The sequence below is a fragment of the Perognathus longimembris genome, chromosome 13, assembly GCF_023159225.1.
Source record: "Perognathus longimembris pacificus isolate PPM17 chromosome 13, ASM2315922v1, whole genome shotgun sequence".
NCBI lineage: Eukaryota > Metazoa > Chordata > Mammalia > Rodentia > Heteromyidae > Perognathus > Perognathus longimembris.
Window position 1 is genome coordinate 37541900 of NC_063173.1, and position 22319 is coordinate 37564218.

The window sequence follows — 22319 nt, forward strand, 5'->3', positions numbered from 1 at the left end:
AGTTGTCGGTCCTCCACTTGTACAGTCACCAAGACTTTCCACTTACCACAACCAGCCTCCCCGTCCCCGCTTCTCCCTCTCCCCCTTCCGGGCTCCGCCCTCCCGCTGGACTTCCAATCCCATCCCACCTATCACTCCGGTGACCAATCAGAAGGCAGCCCTCCGGGCGGGCGGTGCTGATTGGCGAAGGCTGAAGTCATCTACAGCGGGCGCTGGGGCGGTAGATCTGTCCTCGGCCCAGGGCGGGGATCTCCAGACGCTGCGGGCCAAGTTCTGCCAGGAAAGTCGGGAACCATGGCGGACAGCCGAGACCCAGCCAGCGACCAGATGAAGTCGTGGAAGGAGCAGCGGGGCGCGCAGGTAGACCGCAGGCGCTCGGGGTGGCCCGCGGTCCCGTGCGGCAATCAGGGGCGCCCTCGAGTAACGGGGCCCGGGCTTCTCTGCTTCCCCAGGGTGCCCTCCCTCGCATTCCGGGCTTGGGGGTGGCTGGGGACCGTTGTGTGCGGAAAGACTGCTGGCTGCCTTCTGGAGTGCCAGGGGGCGGATTCTGGGGCGTAGGGCAAGTGGGCCTGCAGGATTTGTGGGTGGCGACCGGGCACGGGTGGCTGGCTCTGGATTTTGCGTTTGTGCCAGCTGGGACAGAGGTCACACAGCTCCAGAGCCGCAGCTTTGACCTTCCCCAAGTAGTAGCCGCAGACTTCCGTGATCTTGGGGGGGGGGGGGGGTCGCCGGGCAGTTCTGTAGTGTGCACCGCGTGGAACCACGAAATAAAAGAACCCGCCCCCCCATCTGTTATTTCATTTGCACTTGTAAACATCAGGCTGGGCCTGTCACTCAGAGCCCCACCGGTGTTGCTGTACGGCATTGAGTGCCTGCTTGCGCTGGTCATTGTTGGGGCTGAAGTGTTCAAGTTCCCTGGAGGCTGGAACCACGCCCCTGAGGAGTTGAGGGTGGAGCCTGGGAGGGCAGACCCCGGAACACAAAGCCATCCTGCCCCAAAGCAGATTGTGTGGAAAGTAGGGTGACTGTGGCTGCAAGCCTTCCCAAAGCAAGTGACATCCGAACAGAACGCTTGAAGAACAGAGGATTTAAGCCCCATGCCGGCGAAGCAGGCAATCCTGTTCTATGCCCTGGAGTGCAGAGTCTCAAAGGGCATGTTGAAGAGGCTGGATTAGATAAGATTGGGACTTCATTTGGTTTATTCGACCAGTGTCATGCTGCTGGTTAATCTGGCAGAAAGGACTAGAGCTGGGTTTTCCCCGCAAGGCACCCACCAATACTTTCTCAAAACCATGCTAATGTTCGTGAACTGGGGGCGTGATGCCTAGTGCTCATGGGTGGCATTCGTGGTGCTGTGTGTGCGAGAAGGCTGCCACTCTACTCCTAGCACTCCTCTGTCCTTTGTTATACCAAGTCCAGTTTTTCCTGATTTCTTAAAGTCTTTGTCAAGGACATGCAGTTGGCTGATGGCAGAGTTAAGATTGGAATCAAACTTCTGGGGGCCAGGACTGGCTGTATACTCAGAGGTTGCTAAATCCTAGTTCACACTGAAGTTTTCTCCAATTCTTGGTGAGCTGAAACAGATGTGGACAAAGCAGTGAGTTTTTTTTTTTAATTTATAAACAAAACACATTCATTTTAAAAGCATTGTCTTTTGTTCTAAGACTAACTTGCCTCTTGTTGGGGAGAATGATTAACTGTGTTGAATCATGAAATCCTCACTGATTTTTGCTGACACAGTTTGTCTGTGTAGGAAACAGCTGGCTCCCAAAACACATATATAATTTTTGCTTTTACTCACGGTTTCCAATTGCCCTGTGTATATTACCCAGATTGACAGTTACATTGCTGTCTTGGTCCTTAATTTTTGTTCCTTTAAATTGTTTACTTAGGAGTGACCTCTACCCCCAAAAGGAATTTTGCATTTGCCACATAGCCTCTATAATTTTTCAAGCATTTTATTTTGAAAAGTTGAAAACATTTAGAAAATGGAAAGAACTTCAGAGTTTACCCACACGTTTTCCTAAATATCTTTTTGTGGTCCTGCGGTTTGAACTCAGGGCCTCATGCTCAGTTTACTTCCTTTGCTAGTGCTTTACTACTTTAGCCATGCCTGGCTTTTGGTTGGTTATTTTGGAGATGTAGTGTAGAGGATTTTCTTGGCTGGCCTTGAGTTATCAACCTCTGGATCTCAGCGAGGATTGCACGTGTGAGCATGCATTCTACTTATATTTCTTGAATGTGTGTGTTTGTGTGCACTTGTGCGCGCGCATGCACTAGTCCTGGGGCTTAAACTAAGAGCCTGAAAACTCTTCCGGAGCCTCTTTGCTCAAGGCTAGCCCTCTACTACTTGAGCCACAACTCCCCTCTGCTTTTTTAAAAATAGTTAACTAGAGATAAGAGCCTCAAGGACTTTCCTGCTCTGGCTCTCTTTCAACTGTGATCCCCAGATCTCAGCCTCTAGAATATTTAGAATTACAGATGTGACTCATCAACTATTTATCATTTATAACAGGTTGTTCTATATATGTTCTAATAATCCTGTAGTTATTAATTTTTTAATGTATCTCAGAGTAAGTTGAAGAAATCTGTACACTTTATTTCTAAACCCTGACCATACAGTTCAGAGTCCAAAATTCAATTTTGCTTTTAAGGTGGTATTTACAGAATAAAATACACAAATGTTAGATGCATTATTCAACAGAGTTTAATAACTATATGTACCAGTGAGTCCTAAACCCTTACAAATACACCAAGGATTATCATAGCCCTGTTAACGTTTCTTTATGCTCTTTCCTGGTTATTCCCAGGCTTCCCGTCCCCCCCCCCCCACCACAGTTGCCCTAGGAAACCACTGATTTATGTACTATTTTGTATAAGGCTTCCTTCCAACAATAAACATGTTAGAAAGTTCATATATGTTGTGATATATATATATATATATGTATGTATACATCAATAGTTTATTCCTTTTCTGCTAAGTAGTATTTCCTTATATGAGTTGATATATGTTGATTGTATGTAAGTTGTGTGTGTGTGTGTGTGTGTGTGTGTATGTGTGTTTCCTTATATATCTTTATCCTATTGCTCAACGCCTGAGCTGTTTTCAGCTTTGGCCATTCACAGTGGAGTTTATATGAAAATTATTGCATCAGGCACTTTATCTACCTATGGTTTTATTCTTTTGATGAAATGCCTAGCTGAGTATAATGGCACATGCATGTGATCCCAGCTCTAGGGAAGTAGAGTCAGGAAGATCACAAGTTCTAAGCCAGCTGCTACATGGGAAGATAATGTCTCAAAAATGCAGAACAAAAAGGGAAACAAAACCAAACTAACAGAAGATTCCTTCGGAGTGGATTGATTGGATTGATTGAGTCTGGGGCAAGTGACTGTTTCAGAAGAAACTGCTCAGCTCCTTTCCAATGTAGTCATACCTTTTCACACTCATACCAGCAGCAGGAGTATGCTAGTTGCTTGTTAGACTTAATTTTCCCCAGTCAGGTGATTAGGAAGTCATGTTTCCCTGAGGATTTAACCTGCATTATTTTGTGGACAAAACATAGTGAGCATCTCTTCACACGCTTATGGACCATTGGTAGATGCTGTTTCTTTGCAGTATCTGCTAATAAATCTTTTTCCCTTTCAAAAATCAGGTTGTTTTTCTTTTACTTGTTGATTTAGAGCCCGCACTTGAAGCTAAATTGTGTGTGGGCAAAGTACTATAGTAATAGCTCCCAGCATATGTAATGGCGTAGATGTTTTAGAAATTTACTTCTCTGTTCCATGATGGCCCATTAGGGAGATGGCAGAATGTAGTCTACCTGTGTCTAGAAAAGCCAGCTATCCTATATTGTCAAAAAGGTATATTCCACATTGGCTGGAATTGATTCAAGCATTTTCTTGTGATAGAGCCATGGGTTGACATCTCTTTTTCGAAAATGCCCTTTTCACTTCCTGACACTAAAATATTTCTTTTGCTCTTTCACTGGGCTGGGAGCACTTCAAAATTTGAGAAGGTAAGAGGATACTTTGTTACCTCCTTCTTTAAGAAGCTGATGCTGGGGTTGGAGGTGTTGCTCAGTTGGTAGAGTGCGAGCCAGTAAGCAGAAGCATCAGGTACCAAGTTTGAGTCCAGAAGAAGAGGAGGAGGAGGGGTAGTGGAAGGGGAGGAAGGAAGAAGGAGAAGCAGTAGCTGAGGGCCAGGCTGGGTGGATCACCCTCTGGAGGCAGAGTATCCATCAGTGAATGCAACTCATTGGGTGTCACCTTGTGGACAGATGTTGTTGATGACAAGTGAATTGAATAATTAAATCTTTGTAGCTTTAATTATTGGGCATCGAATTCAGTTTATAGACAGGACTTGGTATCCAACTAAACATCTTTCTCTCTTTCTCAAGAGGCGTTGGCAGGAGATCAACAGTGCTACAGCCATCCCCATTCACTTTGAATGGAACCTGAACTCCTGCTTGCTGCATAGAGGGTATGGTCTTCTTTCTGGGATCCACTGATTTCATAAGCAGCCTCTGATCCTCTTTGGTCGTACTGGAGAATCTGAACTTTTCAAGTCTAACCCTTACTCCTTGAAAGAAGTTGGGTGTTAACCTGTCCATCTTGTGAGGAAGTTATCTCTAGGAAGGTCTGTGCTTCTTAGAAGCATGTTGGGGTTACACTGCCAGTGTTCAGGATGGAGAGGGGGTTCACTCTTCCTATGCACAGGGTGTACATTTCTCATGGGAAATACCTAGGAGTGGGATTGCACAGTCACAGTGTGTCACTGGTGAGGTAAGGAGTCCTTCCAAGTTTTTATTTCTGCTCCTTAGCTATTGCCTTTCTAGATCGTAATAGACACTTTCTTTAGGTAAGAAAGGAGAGGCTGATTTTGAGATGTAAAATAACCAAATATGAATTTATGTTTACTTTTGTATTTGCTTATATAAATAGAGTAAAGGGATCCTTTTCATTTGTGGCTCACTTATCCTTCTTTAAGTTTTCTATTTTTGGTGCCAGTACTGGGGCTTGAACTTGAACTCAGGGACAGGGTGTTCTTCCTTAGCTTCTTTTCTTTTTTGCAGGGCAGGAGTGGGAGGTGGGAGCTCCAAACTCCCTTTATTCCTTGTCTTTTGGAAAGATTGCACCACTAAGCCAAGTCTTCAGGCTGACTTACTTATGACAGTTGCAAGGCAGATAAAATTCTCTTTTGTAATAGCTATCATTTTGTGCACTCAAAAGGGCTTATTTGTTATAAGCTATAGGGCTATTCCAAATACTTCTAATTATTGAAAACCATAACAATGTTTTGGTGATTTCTGGCTGGAAACATTGAAGTTGTAGAGTCATTGTGGTGGCAATTCATCAGAGAGGAGGGGAGGGAGAGAACACCTACTAGTAACTTGTAAAATGTTTATTCAAACAAATAATGTCAGGGCTTTGCTTAAAAAAGAAACATTTCTCACCTGGAATAGCTGGATTCAGTCAGTCTGGGCTTACAATAACTCTGTGAGCAGGGAGTCTGACACTTATTAGTCTCCTTAAAAAATGATTATTTTATTTATTTTAGACTAAAGTGATCCACTATTTCTCTTCTCAAGGCTCCTTGGAATCACTTTTAATTTTCTTCTTTTTTTAAAAATTGAATTTTATTTTATTGTAGGGCGACATCAAAGGGGTTATAGTTACATAAGGTAATGGGTACATTTCTTGTGGAACATTGTTACCTCTAATTTTCTTCTGTCTTTTATTCTCTCCATCCCTTTGTAGTTAGACACCAAAGACAGGCAATACTTGCTACTTTATTATTAGCCTGAGGCCTGTGGAAATTGTCAGAATCTTGTGCCAAACCTTAACAACAGGAATAAAAATAATAATATGATCATACGGTTATGAAGGAGGTGATCTCAGGAATGGGTGCCGGTTAACAGGAACTCTGTACAAAAGATCTTGTTTTTAAAACTATGAGGTTTTCTATTTTGACACAAAGGCCACTGTAGCCTTACACAGAAACTACATGTCAATGTTGGCCCAACCTTGGCTTGACAGTTGTCCTTGCATACTGTGCTAGTAATCAAAATGGTTACTCAGAAGAATCCATGCAGTCTTCCTCATTTTGCCTCTGTAAGTTTCTCTGTCCCCTTTGAAAACATCCTGTGACATGTCTGCTCCTTGTTGCAGTACTCATGGCTTATGTCCAAATTAATGTGAGTGTTCACAGATCAGTTCCCCCCACCTGACGTTGACAGGCCATGGAGAGGTGCAGATCCAGTAGCAGAGAGCATGCTTTGGAGATGATTCTCAGTCCTTCAATTTGCTCAAGAATTACCATTTATGTTCTTTATCAAAAACATAGCTTCATTTTTTTCTTATCCTTCTTAAACTTTATTATTAAGCATTTTATTGAAGATCTCACTTATGGAGTACCTTGGTGGAGGTAATAGTAGAGGTAACAACTAAAATAGAATAAAAGCTTAATTTTGCCTGTTTAGGATATCTAACATATTGATTTGTAACCAAGGCATCTGTTGACCAGGACAAGGACAGTTTATAAGATAAGATATTTAAGTGATGTAAGATTATCCTAGTGAGAAAGTCTTGGCTTGTGACCTTGAAGGCATAGATTCCTTACCCTCCCCCCTCCTCTCTTTTTTTTACTAGCTGTCCAAGGAAGGATCTCATTGTGACATTCCCACGCATGTATATACAATGGACAATATATTCCAGTTATCCCTGCCCTGCTCCGTCACTCTCTTTTTTCCTTTTTAGAAAGTGTCTTGCTGTATAGCCCAAGTTGGCCTTACATTTTACAATCCTTTTGCTTGAGACAACTGGATGCTGTGATTATAGGCATTTACCACCACACCCAAACATAGCTCTCTATCTTGAAGACAATCTGAGCAAAGTCTTAGCATTGTGGAATTCATTTATTTATTTTGTGTTTGAGAACCTGCTAGTCAGAAAGCCTCTCTGTAGAATGTGTTAAGATAGAAGAAAGAAGAAAGAAAGATAGAAAGGAAGGAAGGGAGGAAGGAAGTGAGGAAGAAACAGATAAAGATGAGAGGAAAAAGAAAGAGGTACACAAAATGACTCCAAATTTAGAATTAAATGGCTGACATGGAAGTTAGGATTTGTCACATTGTCTGCTGATAAGCTCTCTGGGCAGAACCTAGCATTAATCTACCTCCACAGTTGACTAATACATATTTTGTGTAGTGCTAAACACTTATTCTTGTCCTGATGAAATATGTTAGTGTAAGAATAATAGAATAGAGCCTGGCTGATTTCATATTTGGGTATTAGCACTGTTGAAATATCTTGCTATTATTTTTCTCTCCCTGCTTCAACTGCTCTCATATTTCTCGCATTAAACCTTTTCCTTTGCCTATTCATTAAAAGAACAACACTTTAGTATGGAAAATACTAATCCAGTGTTGGAGAGGCTAGTGTAATGCACCTCTAAAGTGGCTGTCCCTCAGCTCAGTAACAGTCTTGTTTTCTTCCTCTCCCACATTCTCCTTCCATTTTTCTGAGGCAGCCTGAAGATAGAGTATCATCTCATGCTAACCTTGTGTATCATCCAGGTAGCAGCTAGGGAGATGTGAACAGGTCAACATGTTCACGTGTACAGATGCTGCTTTTTGGAGAGAGCTCTTAAAGAGACCTACCTTTGGTTTATCTTTAAAATATTTTATTTCTAAAAAGAAACCTAGGGAGCTTTCACTGAATTAAAGAAACACACATTTAAGGTTAAAGAGAATCTCTTTGCCAGTCCATCCTTCATGTACTTACCAAATTCTCTCAGTGAATAGCCATCACCATTTAAATGGAATTAATAATATTTATCTCACAAGATTATTGGAAAGCTTTAGTGAGATAACCCACCCATTTATTTTAGTAAACTTTATTGCCCATTGACATTATTATTATTATTATTATTATTATTGTTATTGCAGTGCTGGGGTTTGAAGCCAGGACTCAGGACTTCACACATACTGGGCAAGTGCTAAGACTAAGTAAGCTACAGCTTCTTTTGTTGCATTATTTTTCCTTCCTCACTTTTTCTTTCCCTTCTCTCCCTCTTTCCCTCCTTTCCTCCTCCTCTTCCTCCTTCCTTTCCTTCCATTGATTCCTTTTTTTCCTTCAAGTGCCAGTACTGAGGCTTTGAACTCAAGACCTCTTGCTCTCACTTAGCTTTTTTGTTTGAGCCACTTGAGCCACACCTCCATTTCCAGCTTTTTGCTGGTTAATTTCAGCTTTTTTTCTGCCTGGGCTGGCTTAGATGTTTAATCTTCAGATATCAGCCTTCTGAGTAGCTAGGATTACAGGTGTGAGCCACCACCACCTGCCTGTTACAGTTGTTTCATCTCAACAAATGTACTATATCTTGCTCCTACCTGCTATTGAATACTCCTTTTGGCTTAGGCTACTTCCTCTTACTTGATGCCACCCTAAACGTTTCGGAGTTAGGGCATCTTTGCCTTTCCAGTCTTTGCCCACTGTCCTTTTTTCTGTGCTGTTGACTGCCGAAGCTTTTCCTGCCACACTTATTCTGAAGGCAAATTCCAAATGCATGAGCATGCATGAGGAAAGCTATTATGATTTAGGACAATTGGCTTATTAGGGTAGGGAAGTAACAAAATTCTGAGTGCTCCATTGATACCTAAGAAACCCACCTTTTCCTTTTCAAGGTCAGAGGACCAGTGGCTGCACATCCAGGATTCCCACTCTGGGATCCCATTTGCTGTCATTATTTATTCTTTCTTTCAACTTACTCTGCATCAGCCTGCTTTGGACACAGTTTTTATTCTTGACTGTGCCACCTTAACTCTCCAATCTCGAGGGAACATGATCTGTTTCTTAGTGGCAGCCCCTTCTGTGCATTACAAGCAGTCTAAAGAATGCCGAGACATTCCCAAGCTCCAGAGTGAAGCTGGAATTGGGAACCACTGACTTGGAGTTGTGGGATGACCCAGCGTGTGAATGACACCTCAACCTCTTTAGTTATTTTTTGTACAGTTCTTGGTATCTGTTCTCATACTCTTATGATCTTCTTTATGCACGTGTGTGTGTGTGTGTGAGAGAGAGAGAGAGAGAGAGAGAGAGAATAGATACACGGAGAGACTTCTTTGTGTGGTGACAGAGCATCTGGAGAGTAGACAGGTTCAACTTGTCCCACTTCATTTACTGAAGTTTGGATTACCTCATAGCTCTAGGCCAGTAGTTCTCAAGTCCAGCTTCACTTTGGAACCACCCAGGAGCTTGAGAATATCCTGGCCTTCACTCAAACTGCGTAATACCAGAAATCTCCAAAGGACAGACCCATCCCATCTGGTGGTTGAAAAATCTCCTGGATGATTTCTGTGTACAGTGAAAGTTGAAAATCAGGTTTTAGGTTTGAAGTAAAGGGAGAATGTATGTAGTTTTGCTCTTTATTTGTCTGACTCATTTTTTACATTAAATAGAAAAACGTGACTATACAGAGTCACGTGTGTTAACTATGCATGTCTCTTCAGAGGAGAATGGTGTAATTGTGCTAATTGTCCTACTTTTAAACTTGGAAAGGCTGCTACTCCACAGGCACAGGGACCTGGGTGGCAGTGTACTTTTGCTGTTCTTGCTATCAAGTTGCTTTTTTCCCCCATGTCACTTTTTAAAGTATTTATTTTATTTTATTGTTATTGTAAAGGTTACGTACAGAGGGTTACAGTTACATAAGTCAGGCAATGACTACATTGCTTTTTGAACAGTGTTACCTTGTCCCTCATGTTCTCCCAGTTTTTCCCTCCCACCTCCTTCCCCTACAAGCTGTATGGTTCACTTTCAACACAGTATCTAGTATCACTGCTGCATTTGTTCACTCTCTTTCCCACCATTTTTGTGCTCCCCCTTGCCCTCCCTCAAGCAGATAAATTGGCATATAAGACAAAAGGTACAGAATTTTTTTTAAAGCGACAAAGAAGAAAAAGAAAAACCAAGAAGCAGAATAACACAAAACCTCTTGTTTTCATGTCATGGAGTTCATTTAGTTAATTATCATTTTATGTGATCATATACCCATAGCTATTGAGCCTTTTGATCCTCTCCTAAGAATATTCTCCTTTATCAAGTTGCTTTCTCATACCCACTGAAATGATGACATGCATGTGTCAAGCCTGTGGCCTGCATTCTACCTATGTTTAAACTCTTCTAATTTATATCTTAACTCTGAGGGGTAGTTCTGTCTGTTTTGCAGGTGAAAATTTGAGGCTGAGAAATAAGTAGCTTGTGAGGGCCATGCAGTTGAGAGGGGGCAGAGCTGGAACTTGAATCTAGGGTTTGGTGCCAGCACTTAAGGTTTCTCCTGGTTCCTGTTGGCCTCTTACCCGGTCACCCCTCCCCCCTTATCCCCCTGATTTTGATGATAATGGGAATTGAACTCAAGGTCTCTTGATCACTGTGTAGGTGCTCTACCACTTAAGCCATACCTCTGAGTCCTTTTGCCTATAGTTTTTACAGATAGGGTCTAGTGCTTTTGTCTGGAGTTAGCATCAGACCATAATCCTTCTGCCTCTACCTCCTGAGTTGCTGGGATTACTGGCATGTATCACCACACCCAGCTTTTGCCTCATCCCATTTTGTTGTGAAAATACCTCTACTGGGCAAGGAGGATTTATTCTAAGATCCTTTTTTATTCAGTCTTTCTCCTCAAAGTCCTTGCAGGATTTTCATAGTTGTTGTTGTTACAGTGCTAAGGACGGAACACAGGCCTCCCTCATGCTTCAAGGGCATTCTGCCACTGGTAGCTGTGGACTTTAAAGTTTTTTGAGTGTCTATTCCCCATTCTATCACCTAGAGAAGAGGCAAGCATTAACTTTGTGCTAAAATGTGGGCCAGGTATGGATAGAAGGGGCAAGTTATCTATTGACCCCAGATGTAAGTGAAATTGGAAAACTGGATAGTTAAAAATGAGGTCTTTATTAGTAAAATAAGATGTCTCAAAGACATTCAGTACCTCTAGAACATTAGTGCTAGAATCCACCTTCCAGAAATAACATTTGTAGTGATAATGGAAGCCACTGGCTTTTTGCTTTCATTGAAAAGAAAGACTTCCAATAGTGGGTCCATGCTGCTTGAGAGCAATAAATGTCCAGGGCCTTCAGTGTGAACATGTCTATGTAAATGCAGAGTGAAGCATCTGCCAGCAAAGTGCTGCTGATTTGTCTTCTCACTGTTAGTTGGGCCATTCAATGCTAAGTGTGCGTGGCCCTTTTGGGGGGTGCTGTCTGTCTAGGGATTCATGTGTACAGCCTGGTGACTCTAGGTGTTGTGCCAGGCAGAAGGCAATTAATTAAGCTATCTCTCTGCTCCTTAGACCACATGTCTCAAAAGATTACTGTTGATATTTGTCAAGCACTTCTGAGAGCAGACTGTGAATTTCAGCAATGGCATATTTTACAGATTTCACTACTTGGGATATAGGAAGTTAAAAGAGAGTAGGAGAGAAGGTGTAACAATTACAAATTGATGTTCCCTGTGACACTAAGTTGATTCTGGATTGTATTGATGGTCCTGTATCCTCTTACTTGTGTGTTACTGTAGAAACCTGATGTCCTGACCACTGGAGGTGGCAATCCAGTAGGAGACAAACTTAATATTATGACCGCAGGGCCCCGAGGCCCCCTTCTGGTTCAGGATGTGGTTTTCACTGATGAAATGGCGCATTTCGATCGAGAGAGAATTCCTGAGAGAGTCGTGCATGCAAAAGGAGCAGGTGAGAGCTTTGTTCTTTAGTTATAAAAGAATCTCTTCATAACACCTGGGTTAAAATTATTATTTCCCAAAGCATTGCTTGACCTATAGTGGAAGTGCTAAATCTCCATTCTTGGGAAAAAGGGAAAAATCTCCATCAATAAATAGAGGAATCAAAAACTAAATGACAGGTATTTTGGAGAGTTGGATATTTATACATGTATATATATATATATAAATATATATGTATGTGTGTGTGTTTACACACATATATGCAGAAACACATTTACACATACCCTCCAGCCAGGCATGGAGTTGCACACCTATAATTCTAGCACTCAGGAGGCAAAAGTAGGATGACTGAGAGTTGAGGCTATCCTGAGCTACACAGCAAGGGACTTAGGTCATTGATAGAATGCTCGCTGAGCAGGTACAAGAGCCTGGGTTTGATCTACTCTTCCTCCTCCTCCTCAAATAAAAAAAAGATCCCAGTAGCCTTCAATTTCTTCTACCATATGAAAATACAAACATAGATAAAAACACATAGGCTGTAGCTACAGCTGTGTTTAAACGATGGAAAATTGGAGCATAGTTGGGTTATAGTGGTGGGTTTGTGGTGACTTCTCTCCTTCTCTTCTGTCTGAAAGTTCTGAAAAGTTGATCATGATTATATGATGGAGACAGAAGATAGGAATAGTATTTAAAAGAAAGCTAAAAATTCATAGCTGGCCACGGGTATAATCCTAGCTACTCAAGAGACTAAGATCTGAGGATTCTGGTTCAAAGCCAGCATGGGCAGGAAAATCAGTGAAACTGCTCAACTAACCAGCAAATGTTGGAAGTAGGGCTGGGAATGCGTCTTAGCAGTAGAGTGCTTATGTGGCATGCATGAGGCCCTGGGTTCGATTCCTCAGTACCACACAAACAGAAAAAGCCGGAAGTGATGTTTTGGCTTAAGTGGTAGAGCGCTAGCCTTGAGCAAAAAGGAAGCCAGGGACAATGCTCAGGCCCTGAGTTCAAGCCCCAGGACTGGCAAAAAAAAAAAAAAAGTTGGAAGTAGAATTGTGTCTTAAGTGATAGAGTGCCAGCCTTGAGCTAAAAAGCTAAGGAACAGTACCCAGGACCTGAGGTCAAGCTCTAGGACTGGCACACATGCACACACATCATTACACATACACCAAGAAGGGGGCTGGGAATGTGGCTTAATGGTAGAGTGCTTGCTTAGCGTGCATGAAGCCCTGGGTTCAATTCCTCAGCACCACATAAACAGAAAAAGCCAGAAGTGGTGCTGTGGCTCAAGTGGTAGAGTGTTAGCTTTGAGCAAAAAGAAGCCCGAGTCCAAGCTCCAGGACTGGCAAAACAAACAAACAAACAAACAAACAAACAAAAACACACACACACCAAAAAAATAAGAAGAAAAGGAGGAAAGAAAGAAAGCTAAAAATTTAATAGAAAAAAAATCTTTGTTGTAAGGAAGAAAAAGTGTTTTTCTTAGTCTTCACATACACACTATCACATACACACACACACACACTAAAGGAAAGAAAGAAGAAAGCTAAAAATTAATAGGATAAAGCTTTGTTAAAAGGAAGAAAACTTTTTTTAGTCTGTTTCTTTGGACTTCCTAATTTTATCCTTAGATGATGAATTTTATTCTTTTAAAAAATATTATTATTATTTATGTGGTACTGAGGTACCGAACCTAGGGCCTCATGCATGTTAGGCACTAAGCCATGTTCCCAGCCCCATGAATTTTATTCTTCCTAAATGATTTCTTCCCAACCTTCCCGTGTATCCTCCATCAGGACTTGAGAGATTGTTCATGGTATAGTTTGGTTAAGAGTTGGCCTCTCCTTTTCTTACATTTTCTTCTCTCTTCTCTGTTTTCCTCTTCCTCCAGCCCTGCCTGTACTTCAAGATCCTCTGATATCCGGGCCCTCAGGTCAAGGGTTCTGGTGCTTTTTTTTTTTTTTTTCATTAGAAAAAACTGGAACCAGGCAGACTACCATCACTCAGAAATCTGGAAGGCTGCAGCAGCCCATATGTGGTGCTGTCTTTGAGTAAAGAATGATGATCGAGCTTTGCATTTTACTTTTGTGTTTGCACATTTTTGCTCTTCATATTAGGAACATCTGTTACAAAATGCCTCTGAGGGCCTTAGTAACAGTCTCATGGTAAGGGTTTCTTTGTTTTTCTCATCAGGTGCCTTTGGCTACTTTGAGGTCACGCATGATATCACCAGATATTGCAAGGCCAAGGTGTTTGAGCATATTGGGAAGAGAACTCCCATTGCTGTCCGATTCTCTACTGTTGGTAAGTAGATTGGTTTACATAAATGGTGCTGCTTAACTCATCCTGTGCTTTATTTCAGTCATTTGTAACTTAATTTCAAGAATAAGTGTGAATGAATCAGGAAATAAGAACTCCATGGAATGGAGATATAGTATTCAATCACGATGGTAGCAGTTGCTTTTACTGAGAAATTATATATATATGTAGGTATATATTTGCATGTATATATGTATATATGTATGTATGTATAAATAAATAAATAAACACACACACACACACACACACATATATATATATATATATATATATATATATATACATACATAGTCTACTTTGCCAGCTGGGATCATTGCATTTCAGAAAGCTTAAGTGATTTCTCTCATGCAACAGAGCTAATAAGTTTTTGAATGTATCATGTTCTATAGCTTGACATGTCACAGTTTCTGCGTAATTAGGTTTCTGAATCAGGTTCTGTGCATTTAAAAGTACTATGGAATGCAAAAATAAATGAGCTTAGCCAGGCACTAGTGGCTCATGCCTATAATCCTAGCTACTCCGGAGGCTGAGATCTGAGGTTTGTGCTTCAAAGCTTTCCCTAGGCAGAAAAGTCGTTGAGACTCTTATCTCCATTTACCAACAAGAAGCCAGAAGTGAAGATATGGCTTAAGTGGTAGAGCACACCCAGGTCCTGAGTTCAAGCCCCTATACTGATGCAAGAATAAATAATTAAATAAATTAATTAAATACACATATAAGATTAGGAACAAACCTGTATTTTAACTAATTTTCTCAATATTACCTTCTTAGTTTTAACAATTCACTTTGAAACCAATTCACTGCCTTAATCTTCATAATTATTCTCTTCCCTTATTTTAATTATAAGATAACATTACAAAGTCATCTTATGTCAGATAGAGAATCTTCTCAGCAGTTGGTAAGACATACTCTGTTATTACTCTAAATTAATTATTTGAGGTGTAGACTGAAATTAACTGGTTGATTGTAGAAAAATTGCCCCAGGCATTTAAATACCTAATTTACTTCTATGAAATAGGTGGGACTGGATAGATTCTAATGCTTCTTTATGGCTTTGCTCCTTGGATGCGAAGTCCAGTGGCTCATGCTTCATTTTCCTGCTTGAATCTTCCAGCTGGAGAGTCTGGCTCAGCTGACACAGTTCGTGACCCACGTGGCTTTGCAGTGAAATTTTATACTGAGGATGGCAACTGGGATCTTGTTGGAAATAACACTCCCATTTTCTTCATCAGGGATGCCATCCTGGTAGGTGATAGGATATTTTGTGCTCCACAAATGTTGATTTGAATTGATCTAAAATACTCTGTTTAGGTTTCATTTGAGGATAAACTGAGGGAAGAGTAGAAAGAAATGAATTTGGGTTGTCTGGATTGTTCTTTTAAATCTGTTTGTCTGAACTTAATATCTTTTTTTATGAATCAATGAATAATTATCATTGGTCTTAGACTTGTCATGCCATTGACTTAATGGGCAGAGTGCAGTTTTCCTTGCAAAACATTGAGATTTGCCTTGGAAAGACATAGAGGATGATAGTGTGTGTGTGTGTGTGTGTGTGTGTGTGTATTTCTTTAAAGGGATACTTTGACTTTGAGTGTATTTGAAATAGTTTAGAATATCTGAGGTACTCGTTGTATATACTGAATAAATTTCATTTTAAACTTTGTTAGTTTGAAATCCTAGGACTAGCCAGATACTGGTGGTTCACACTTGTATCCATAGTTACCCAGGAGGCTGAGATGTGAAGATGGAGGTTCAAAGCCAGCTTGGGTAGGAAAAGTCCACAAGACTCTTATCTCTAACTAATCACTGAAAAGTGGAAGTAGACCTGTGTCTCCAGTGTTAGAGTGCCAGCCTTGAGCAAAAGAGCTAAAGGATAGCATCCAGGCTCTTGAGTTCAAATCCTAGGGCTCTGTTATTCAGAATTATATGCTATAAAGAAACAATAGACAATGTATCCTATAAGCCACTGTACCAAATAATTCCTCTAAACTTAGATTTTGGATTCCCTCTCTCCATTTAGTTTCCATCCTTCATTCATAGTCAGAAGAGGAATCCTCAGACACACCTGAAGGATCCTGACATGGTCTGGGATTTCTGGAGCCTACGCCCTGAGTCTTTGCACCAGGTGAGGAGCACTTCCTGTTTTCATTTTATTATAATATATCCCCTAGGATTATTAATAGGCCTAATGATGTGCTTTCCCGGTTTGGGCTGTTTTATTTTGATTAGTTTCTTACTTTCCTTTGGGGATACTTCCTCAGATTTCTGATTATGAAGCATTTTATAATGACTGCTGTTTTTCATTCATAAGTCTTAAATGAGGCTACTAGAAACCTGGAAACATTGCTAGCATATTTAGCCATATTAAAGATTAAACTTCCTAGTCTCAGATAAAACTATGTATTAGGAAATGAGGGGAAAGTAGTACCAAACTGGTTGGCTTCTAAAATAAAATTTGAATAACAAGTTAGGCTGTTTTTTGGACTAGTTTCAGCTTTCCTTCTTAGAAGTTTGAGTCATAATGTTAATGATTTATGTATCATGAGGCTTTAAAATTCTTCTGTGTGTTGCTTGCTGTAGATGGAATAATCATGGTGCCTCTTCCCATGGGAAATTATTGGTATATTGTTTCTGGTCATTAAAGGATTTTCTCGAAATGATGGAATATTTAGAAAACCTAGGTAATGTTTTTATTTAAATGGAAAAGAGTTCAGGCTTTGTATCTCTGTTCCTTAGGTTTCTTTCTTGTTCAGTGACCGAGGGATTCCGGATGGACATCGGCACATGAATGGATATGGATCACATACTTTCAAACTGGTTAATACCAATGGAGAGGCCGTTTACTGCAAGTTCCATTATAAGGTATATATTGCTTATGGAGCAGAGGGTGCAAGGCTTCCACTACCCACCTCCCCTTACTTTTCTTGAAGAACTGAGTAGAAACAAAGATTTCTCCCACCTTTCTCTTACATCCAGTCATAAGGATGCCTAATGTAGATAGAGCACCATGGATGTTTTATTGGCCTCTTCCCCAGTCTCTTCTTATGTCAAAGTTCTTTTAGGCTCTCAATTATGATTCTTAAAAAGCAAAAACAAGAGTCATAAGAAAAGGCAAAGTGGAGGGATATTAGCTGAGCACAATTTCAGTAGTTCATTTGATCAGTTATAAAACAATTAAAAAATAGTTTCAGCATTTCTGGGTGTATATCTCAAGCAAATGAAATCAGTAGGTCTAAGAGGCATCTTCACTCAATGAACACACAATAAACACATTTACAACAGCTGAGAAGTAGAAGCAACATAAGTGTCCAACCAGCTGCTGAGTAGTTTGAGAATGTGGTTCATGTACACCACAATACTATTTAGCTACAGGAAAATGAAAGAGTCTTACAGTATGTCAACACAATGTTAGGTAACTAAGCCAGGCATGGAAGGACACATACTGCATGATCTCTCTTATGTGGAATATGAAGGTTGATCTCACAAAACTTGACAGTAGATTGGTAGTAACAGAGGCTGGGGAGAGAAGAGTGGAAGGAGGGATGGAGAAAGATTGATGGATGGCTACTAAGTTATAGTTAGATAAAAGGAGCCAGAAGTTCTAGTGTGCTTATGGCATTGAGTAAGTGATAACCTAGAGGTTACCACTGTATATTAGATATCTCAAGGTACAAGAAAGGATTTTGAATATTTTACCATAGAGAAGTGACAAATGATGAGATAGATATGCTTAACTTGTTCATATAATATATACATATACTCAACTATCATGTCACCCAATTAATTTGCAGAAACCTTTGTTTTTTTCTATATCTATTAAAAATAAATTTAGTTAAAATTACTTCATGAAGCAAAGGAAAGTTTTTTTGTTTATCAATCTTTTGATTATTTTCAAAGTATATTTGATTTTCTGATTCAAAGAGTGATAACCATAAAAATTAAAAATAAAGAATACACAAAGGGAAAGAGATGTGTGATTTAAAATGAACTGTGTGGATAGAATTCCTTTGATGTTCAAGAGAATCAGGATAAGGAAGTGGAATTTCTTGTTGATAAATTTATTGCTATTAGATTTGAATGACAGAAGTGTTGTCATAAGACAAATTCAATCTTTGGCTAGTATTACTTACAATAAATACTTCAATAAATTATTGGTTAAGAGTTCAAGCCCCAGGATTGGAAAAAATATTTTTTTTTGATAACTTGGCCAATAAGTTTCAATTTGAGTGTCTTTCTTTTCATTCTGTAGACTGACCAGGGCATTAAAAACCTCTCTGTTGAAGAGGCAGCAAGACTTTCCCAGGAAGATCCTGACTATGGCCTTCGAGATCTATTCAATGCCATTGCTAAAGGCAACTACCCCACCTGGACTTTCTACATCCAGGTCATGACCTTCAAGCAGGCAGAAACCTTTCCATTTAATCCATTTGATCTCACCAAGGTAAGTTAGAAACAATTATATTCTTCTTCTTTTTTTGGCCGGTCCTGGGCCTTGGACTCAGGACCTGAGCACTGTCCCTGGCTTCTTTTTGCTCAAGGCTAGCACTCTGCCACTTGAGCCACAGCACCACTTCTGGCCATTTTCTGTATACGTGGTGCTGGGGAATTGAACCTAGGGCTTCATGTATGGGAGGCAAGCACTCTTGCCACTAGGCCATATCCCCAGCCCCAACAATTATATTATTCTTAAAGTCTCTTCTGAACTAATTAAAACAAAAATTACATTTACGTGTTCACAGTGGAGGAGCCATCATAGAAAAGTGGTTGTTTCTGGTAGCTTCTGATGTAACCTGATTTTTTTTTTTTTTTTTGCTAGTCCAGGGGCTTGAACTCAGGGCCTGAGTACTGTCCCTGGCTTTTGCTCAAGGCTAGCACTCTACCACTTGAGTCACAGCATCACTTCTGGCTTTTTCTATATATGTGGTGTTGAAGAATCGAACCCAAGGCTTCATGTATGTGAGGCAAGCACTCCACCTCTAGGCCATATTCCTAGCCTCTGGTAACTTCTGTATAAGTGCCCTTTGGTATTTTGTTCCCATGCTTCTTTCTATTCAGAAAGCTCATTGGGGTCACATATGTGGCTTTATTTATTGCTATTGGCACAGAATTACCTTTTTTTTGAAAAATGGTACTGGGATTGAATTTAGGATCTCACTCTTGCTAGGCAGATACTTTACCCTTTGAGATGCCCCTAGCTCTTTTTGCTTTAGATGTCTTTCCAGTAGTGTCTTGCATTTTTTCGCCCTTTTTAGCCTGGCTTGATATCCTTCCACTTACATCTCTGTGGAACTGAGATGACAGATGAGCCCCACCCCACCCAGGTTTTTAAAAAAAATTTTTTTTGATATGGGTTTTACTGATCTTCTTTCCCAGGATGGACTTGAACTGTGACCCTCCTAATCTCTGTCTCCCACCTGGCCTGCCCGGAATGAATTTTTGAAAAGCTGATGTACTGTTTGCTCTGGGAGAGTGCCTATATTTACCACTTACTGTTGTGAAAGATTTAGCTGATGATTTTGTTTGAAGTTCTTAGCATGTTTCAGAGGTTAAAAGTTATTTTCACTGGCCTGATTATATTTGAAAGCTGGTATTTTATGGGCCTCTTTACTGTCCCTCAGTTGTCTTGATAACTGTAACTATGGAATTATTTTCAGATCTGGCCTCACCAGGACTACCCTCTTATCCCAGTTGGCAAACTGGTCTTAAACCGAAATCCAGTTAATTACTTTGCTGAGGTGGAACAGATAGCATTTGACCCAAGCAACATGCCACCCGGTATTGAGCCCAGCCCTGACAAAATGCTGCAGGTAAGTGTGAAACCACACACACACACACACAATCACAATGTGTAATAATCTATACAAGGAATTCACTAGAACATTCACTTGCATCTGGGAACTTAGTTCCCGTAGGACTCACTCGAATGAACCATCTTTAGCTGGTTGTTACTTGAATAAACCAGTGACAAACCAAGTTCTGCAGTAAAATCCTTACATATGTGCATGCATGAATATTTAGTCTCCTGATTCTAATAAATTTTAATAATACAATAGCTATGTCTGAGGTTCTCCTAGGGTAAAGCATGGTTTGGTGTTCAGTGCTTAGCTGACAGGAGGCACAGTGCTAATTGAGTACAGAGCCTTGGTCAGTATACTTTATCCATTTTGTGTTCTATGAGGATGCTTACATTTTTCTGTCTATGAAAGCATATCTAGGAATAATATGTTTTTTTACCTTTAAGAGATCCAGGCTATTCTAGAACTTGCTCATCAACTCAGGGTATCCTCACAGTCCGTATTCTCTTGCCCTTTTGCCTTCTAAGTGCTGGGACTGTAGTTATGCATCATGTGCCTAGTTTCCATAGATGATTTTTTTTTTTTATGAACCACATTTATGCTGCAGTGAATTAGTCACTTATCTTGCTATGTTGCTAGGCTTTCAACATGCTTTAAATCACTTTCAAATATTCTCTTCTAAGAGTACAAAGAGTGGAAATTTGACTTTGGACCTAGAGTCATTAGAAAATGAATTGGCTTAAAAATTACTGTGTAAATCAGTCCTTTGTGTCTTTGGACTATGAACATGAAACAAGGTTAAAGATTATGCCTTTAATCAGACCACAGGGCTGAAGGTTGCTGCTTATATAAGTTCTGACTCCAAGGCAGGTTTTAATCTTTTTTTTTTGGCCAGTCCTGGGCCTTGGACCCAGGGCCTGAGCACCATCCCTGGCTTCTTCCCGCTCAAGGCTAGCACTTTGCCACCTGAGCCACACCGCCCCTTCTGGCCGTTTTCCATATATGTGGTGCTGGGGAATCGAACCGAAAGCTCCATGTGTAGGAGGCAAGCACTCTTGCTACTAGGCCATATTCCCAGCCCCAGGTTTTAATCTTTATAGAGGGCAAGCTAGTATGTGTATGTATGCTGCTACTGGGACTTGAACTCAGGGCCTGGGCACTGGCCTTTGCTCTTTTTCTTCAAGGCTGGTGCTCTACCACCTGAGCCACAGCTCTACTTCTGTGTTTTTGTGGTTAATTGGACATAAGAGTCTCATGGACTTTCTTGCCCTGACTGGATTTGAACTTTGATTCTCAGATCTCAGCCTCTGAAAATAGCTGGGACTATTGGCACCTGGCTAATTTTTTAAATTTTTTAAATATATACTATTTTTTTGTGATGATCTTGGGAACATTTGAGGTTTTTTACAAAAGTAAGTTGTTTGTTAATTTTTCATTCATCTTAACCATTTTAAATTGAGTACCTTCATTTTAGGCACTGTGGCAATGACAATGTAAAGACACAGGTTATCCATAGAATAAGACACATTGCCAAGGTAAACTTGAAGCTGAAATTCTGTCTGATAGGAAGTTGATGACAAAGGCTCAGCAACCAGGGAGCATTTAAGATGGGTTTTGAGGGATGGATTAGAGTCTGATTTTTCAGTAGATAAAGTGGGCCTGGGAGGTCGTGAAAGTGGGCCACACTAGACAGGAAGTCACTCTATCCTCAATGAGAAGAATGAGTTTGGACAGGCTCTGTCAGAGGAGACCTCGAACGCTAAAAATTTGTAGTCATCTCTCCTAGAAAAATAAAAAAATGCTTCCATATCTAGAAGTGCAGTCTGGTAGATATTAAGTTGAATCACTCCTCTTGGTGACAAATAGAAAAAGAAGGCTCTGGGGCTTGGGAGTATAAAGGGGAACTTGAGTAGATGACAGAGGATAAGACTGGGGGATAGAAGAAGCTGACAGTGTTACTCAGGGCCCCAACTGTCACTAACTGGTTGTTGGAAGAGAGCTGCACTGTGTGAGAGGGGGATTCATGGGGCTTACCAAAGCATGAACCCTTCATGTGCATGTCTCTAGCATTGAGGAAGCAGATTGAAGAATAAAATGTGAGCCAGAGTCATTTGCCAGGAGCCCAAGCCACCATGAGTCTCTGGGACCACAGTGAGCCAAGGCAGTGAGCAACTTGTGGCACATAATTAGAACACTGAAGACTTCAGTGGCCAAGGCCCAGGGAAGAGGACCACACAGCTACCCATAGTTTTTATGATAAACACAAGTATCTGTTGAAATGCAGGGAAAGAGTCCTAAAACTGGATGACCAGTAGGAATTTATCACGTAATTTCTATTAGTATTACAGTAATTTCAGTTCTAGTGACCGTATAGATGTTTGAAACCTGGTGTGCTCTTTATAGGCATCTGTCTGTCTATCTATTTGCTCTGGGACTTGAAGTCAGAGCCTAGGCACTGTCCCTGAGCTTTTGTGT

The 22319-nt window shown here is 40.7% G+C and overlaps 1 protein-coding gene across 1 annotated transcript in view; it reads left to right on the forward strand.

Annotated features, from left to right (window-relative positions):
- The first annotated feature begins 203 nt into the window (after nt 1-203).
- Cat (catalase) overlaps nt 204-22319 on the forward strand; it is a 39528-nt gene continuing 17412 nt past the window's right edge. Inside the window, exons 1-8 of the mRNA XM_048361088.1 lie at nt 204-360; nt 11572-11743; nt 13924-14034; nt 15164-15294; nt 16070-16174; nt 16786-16911; nt 18299-18490; nt 19704-19856. Coding sequence (XP_048217045.1) covers nt 295-360; nt 11572-11743; nt 13924-14034; nt 15164-15294; nt 16070-16174; nt 16786-16911; nt 18299-18490; nt 19704-19856 — 1056 coding nt within the window. The 5' untranslated portion in view covers nt 204-294. The remainder of the gene's footprint in view (nt 361-11571; nt 11744-13923; nt 14035-15163; nt 15295-16069; nt 16175-16785; nt 16912-18298; nt 18491-19703; nt 19857-22319) is intronic.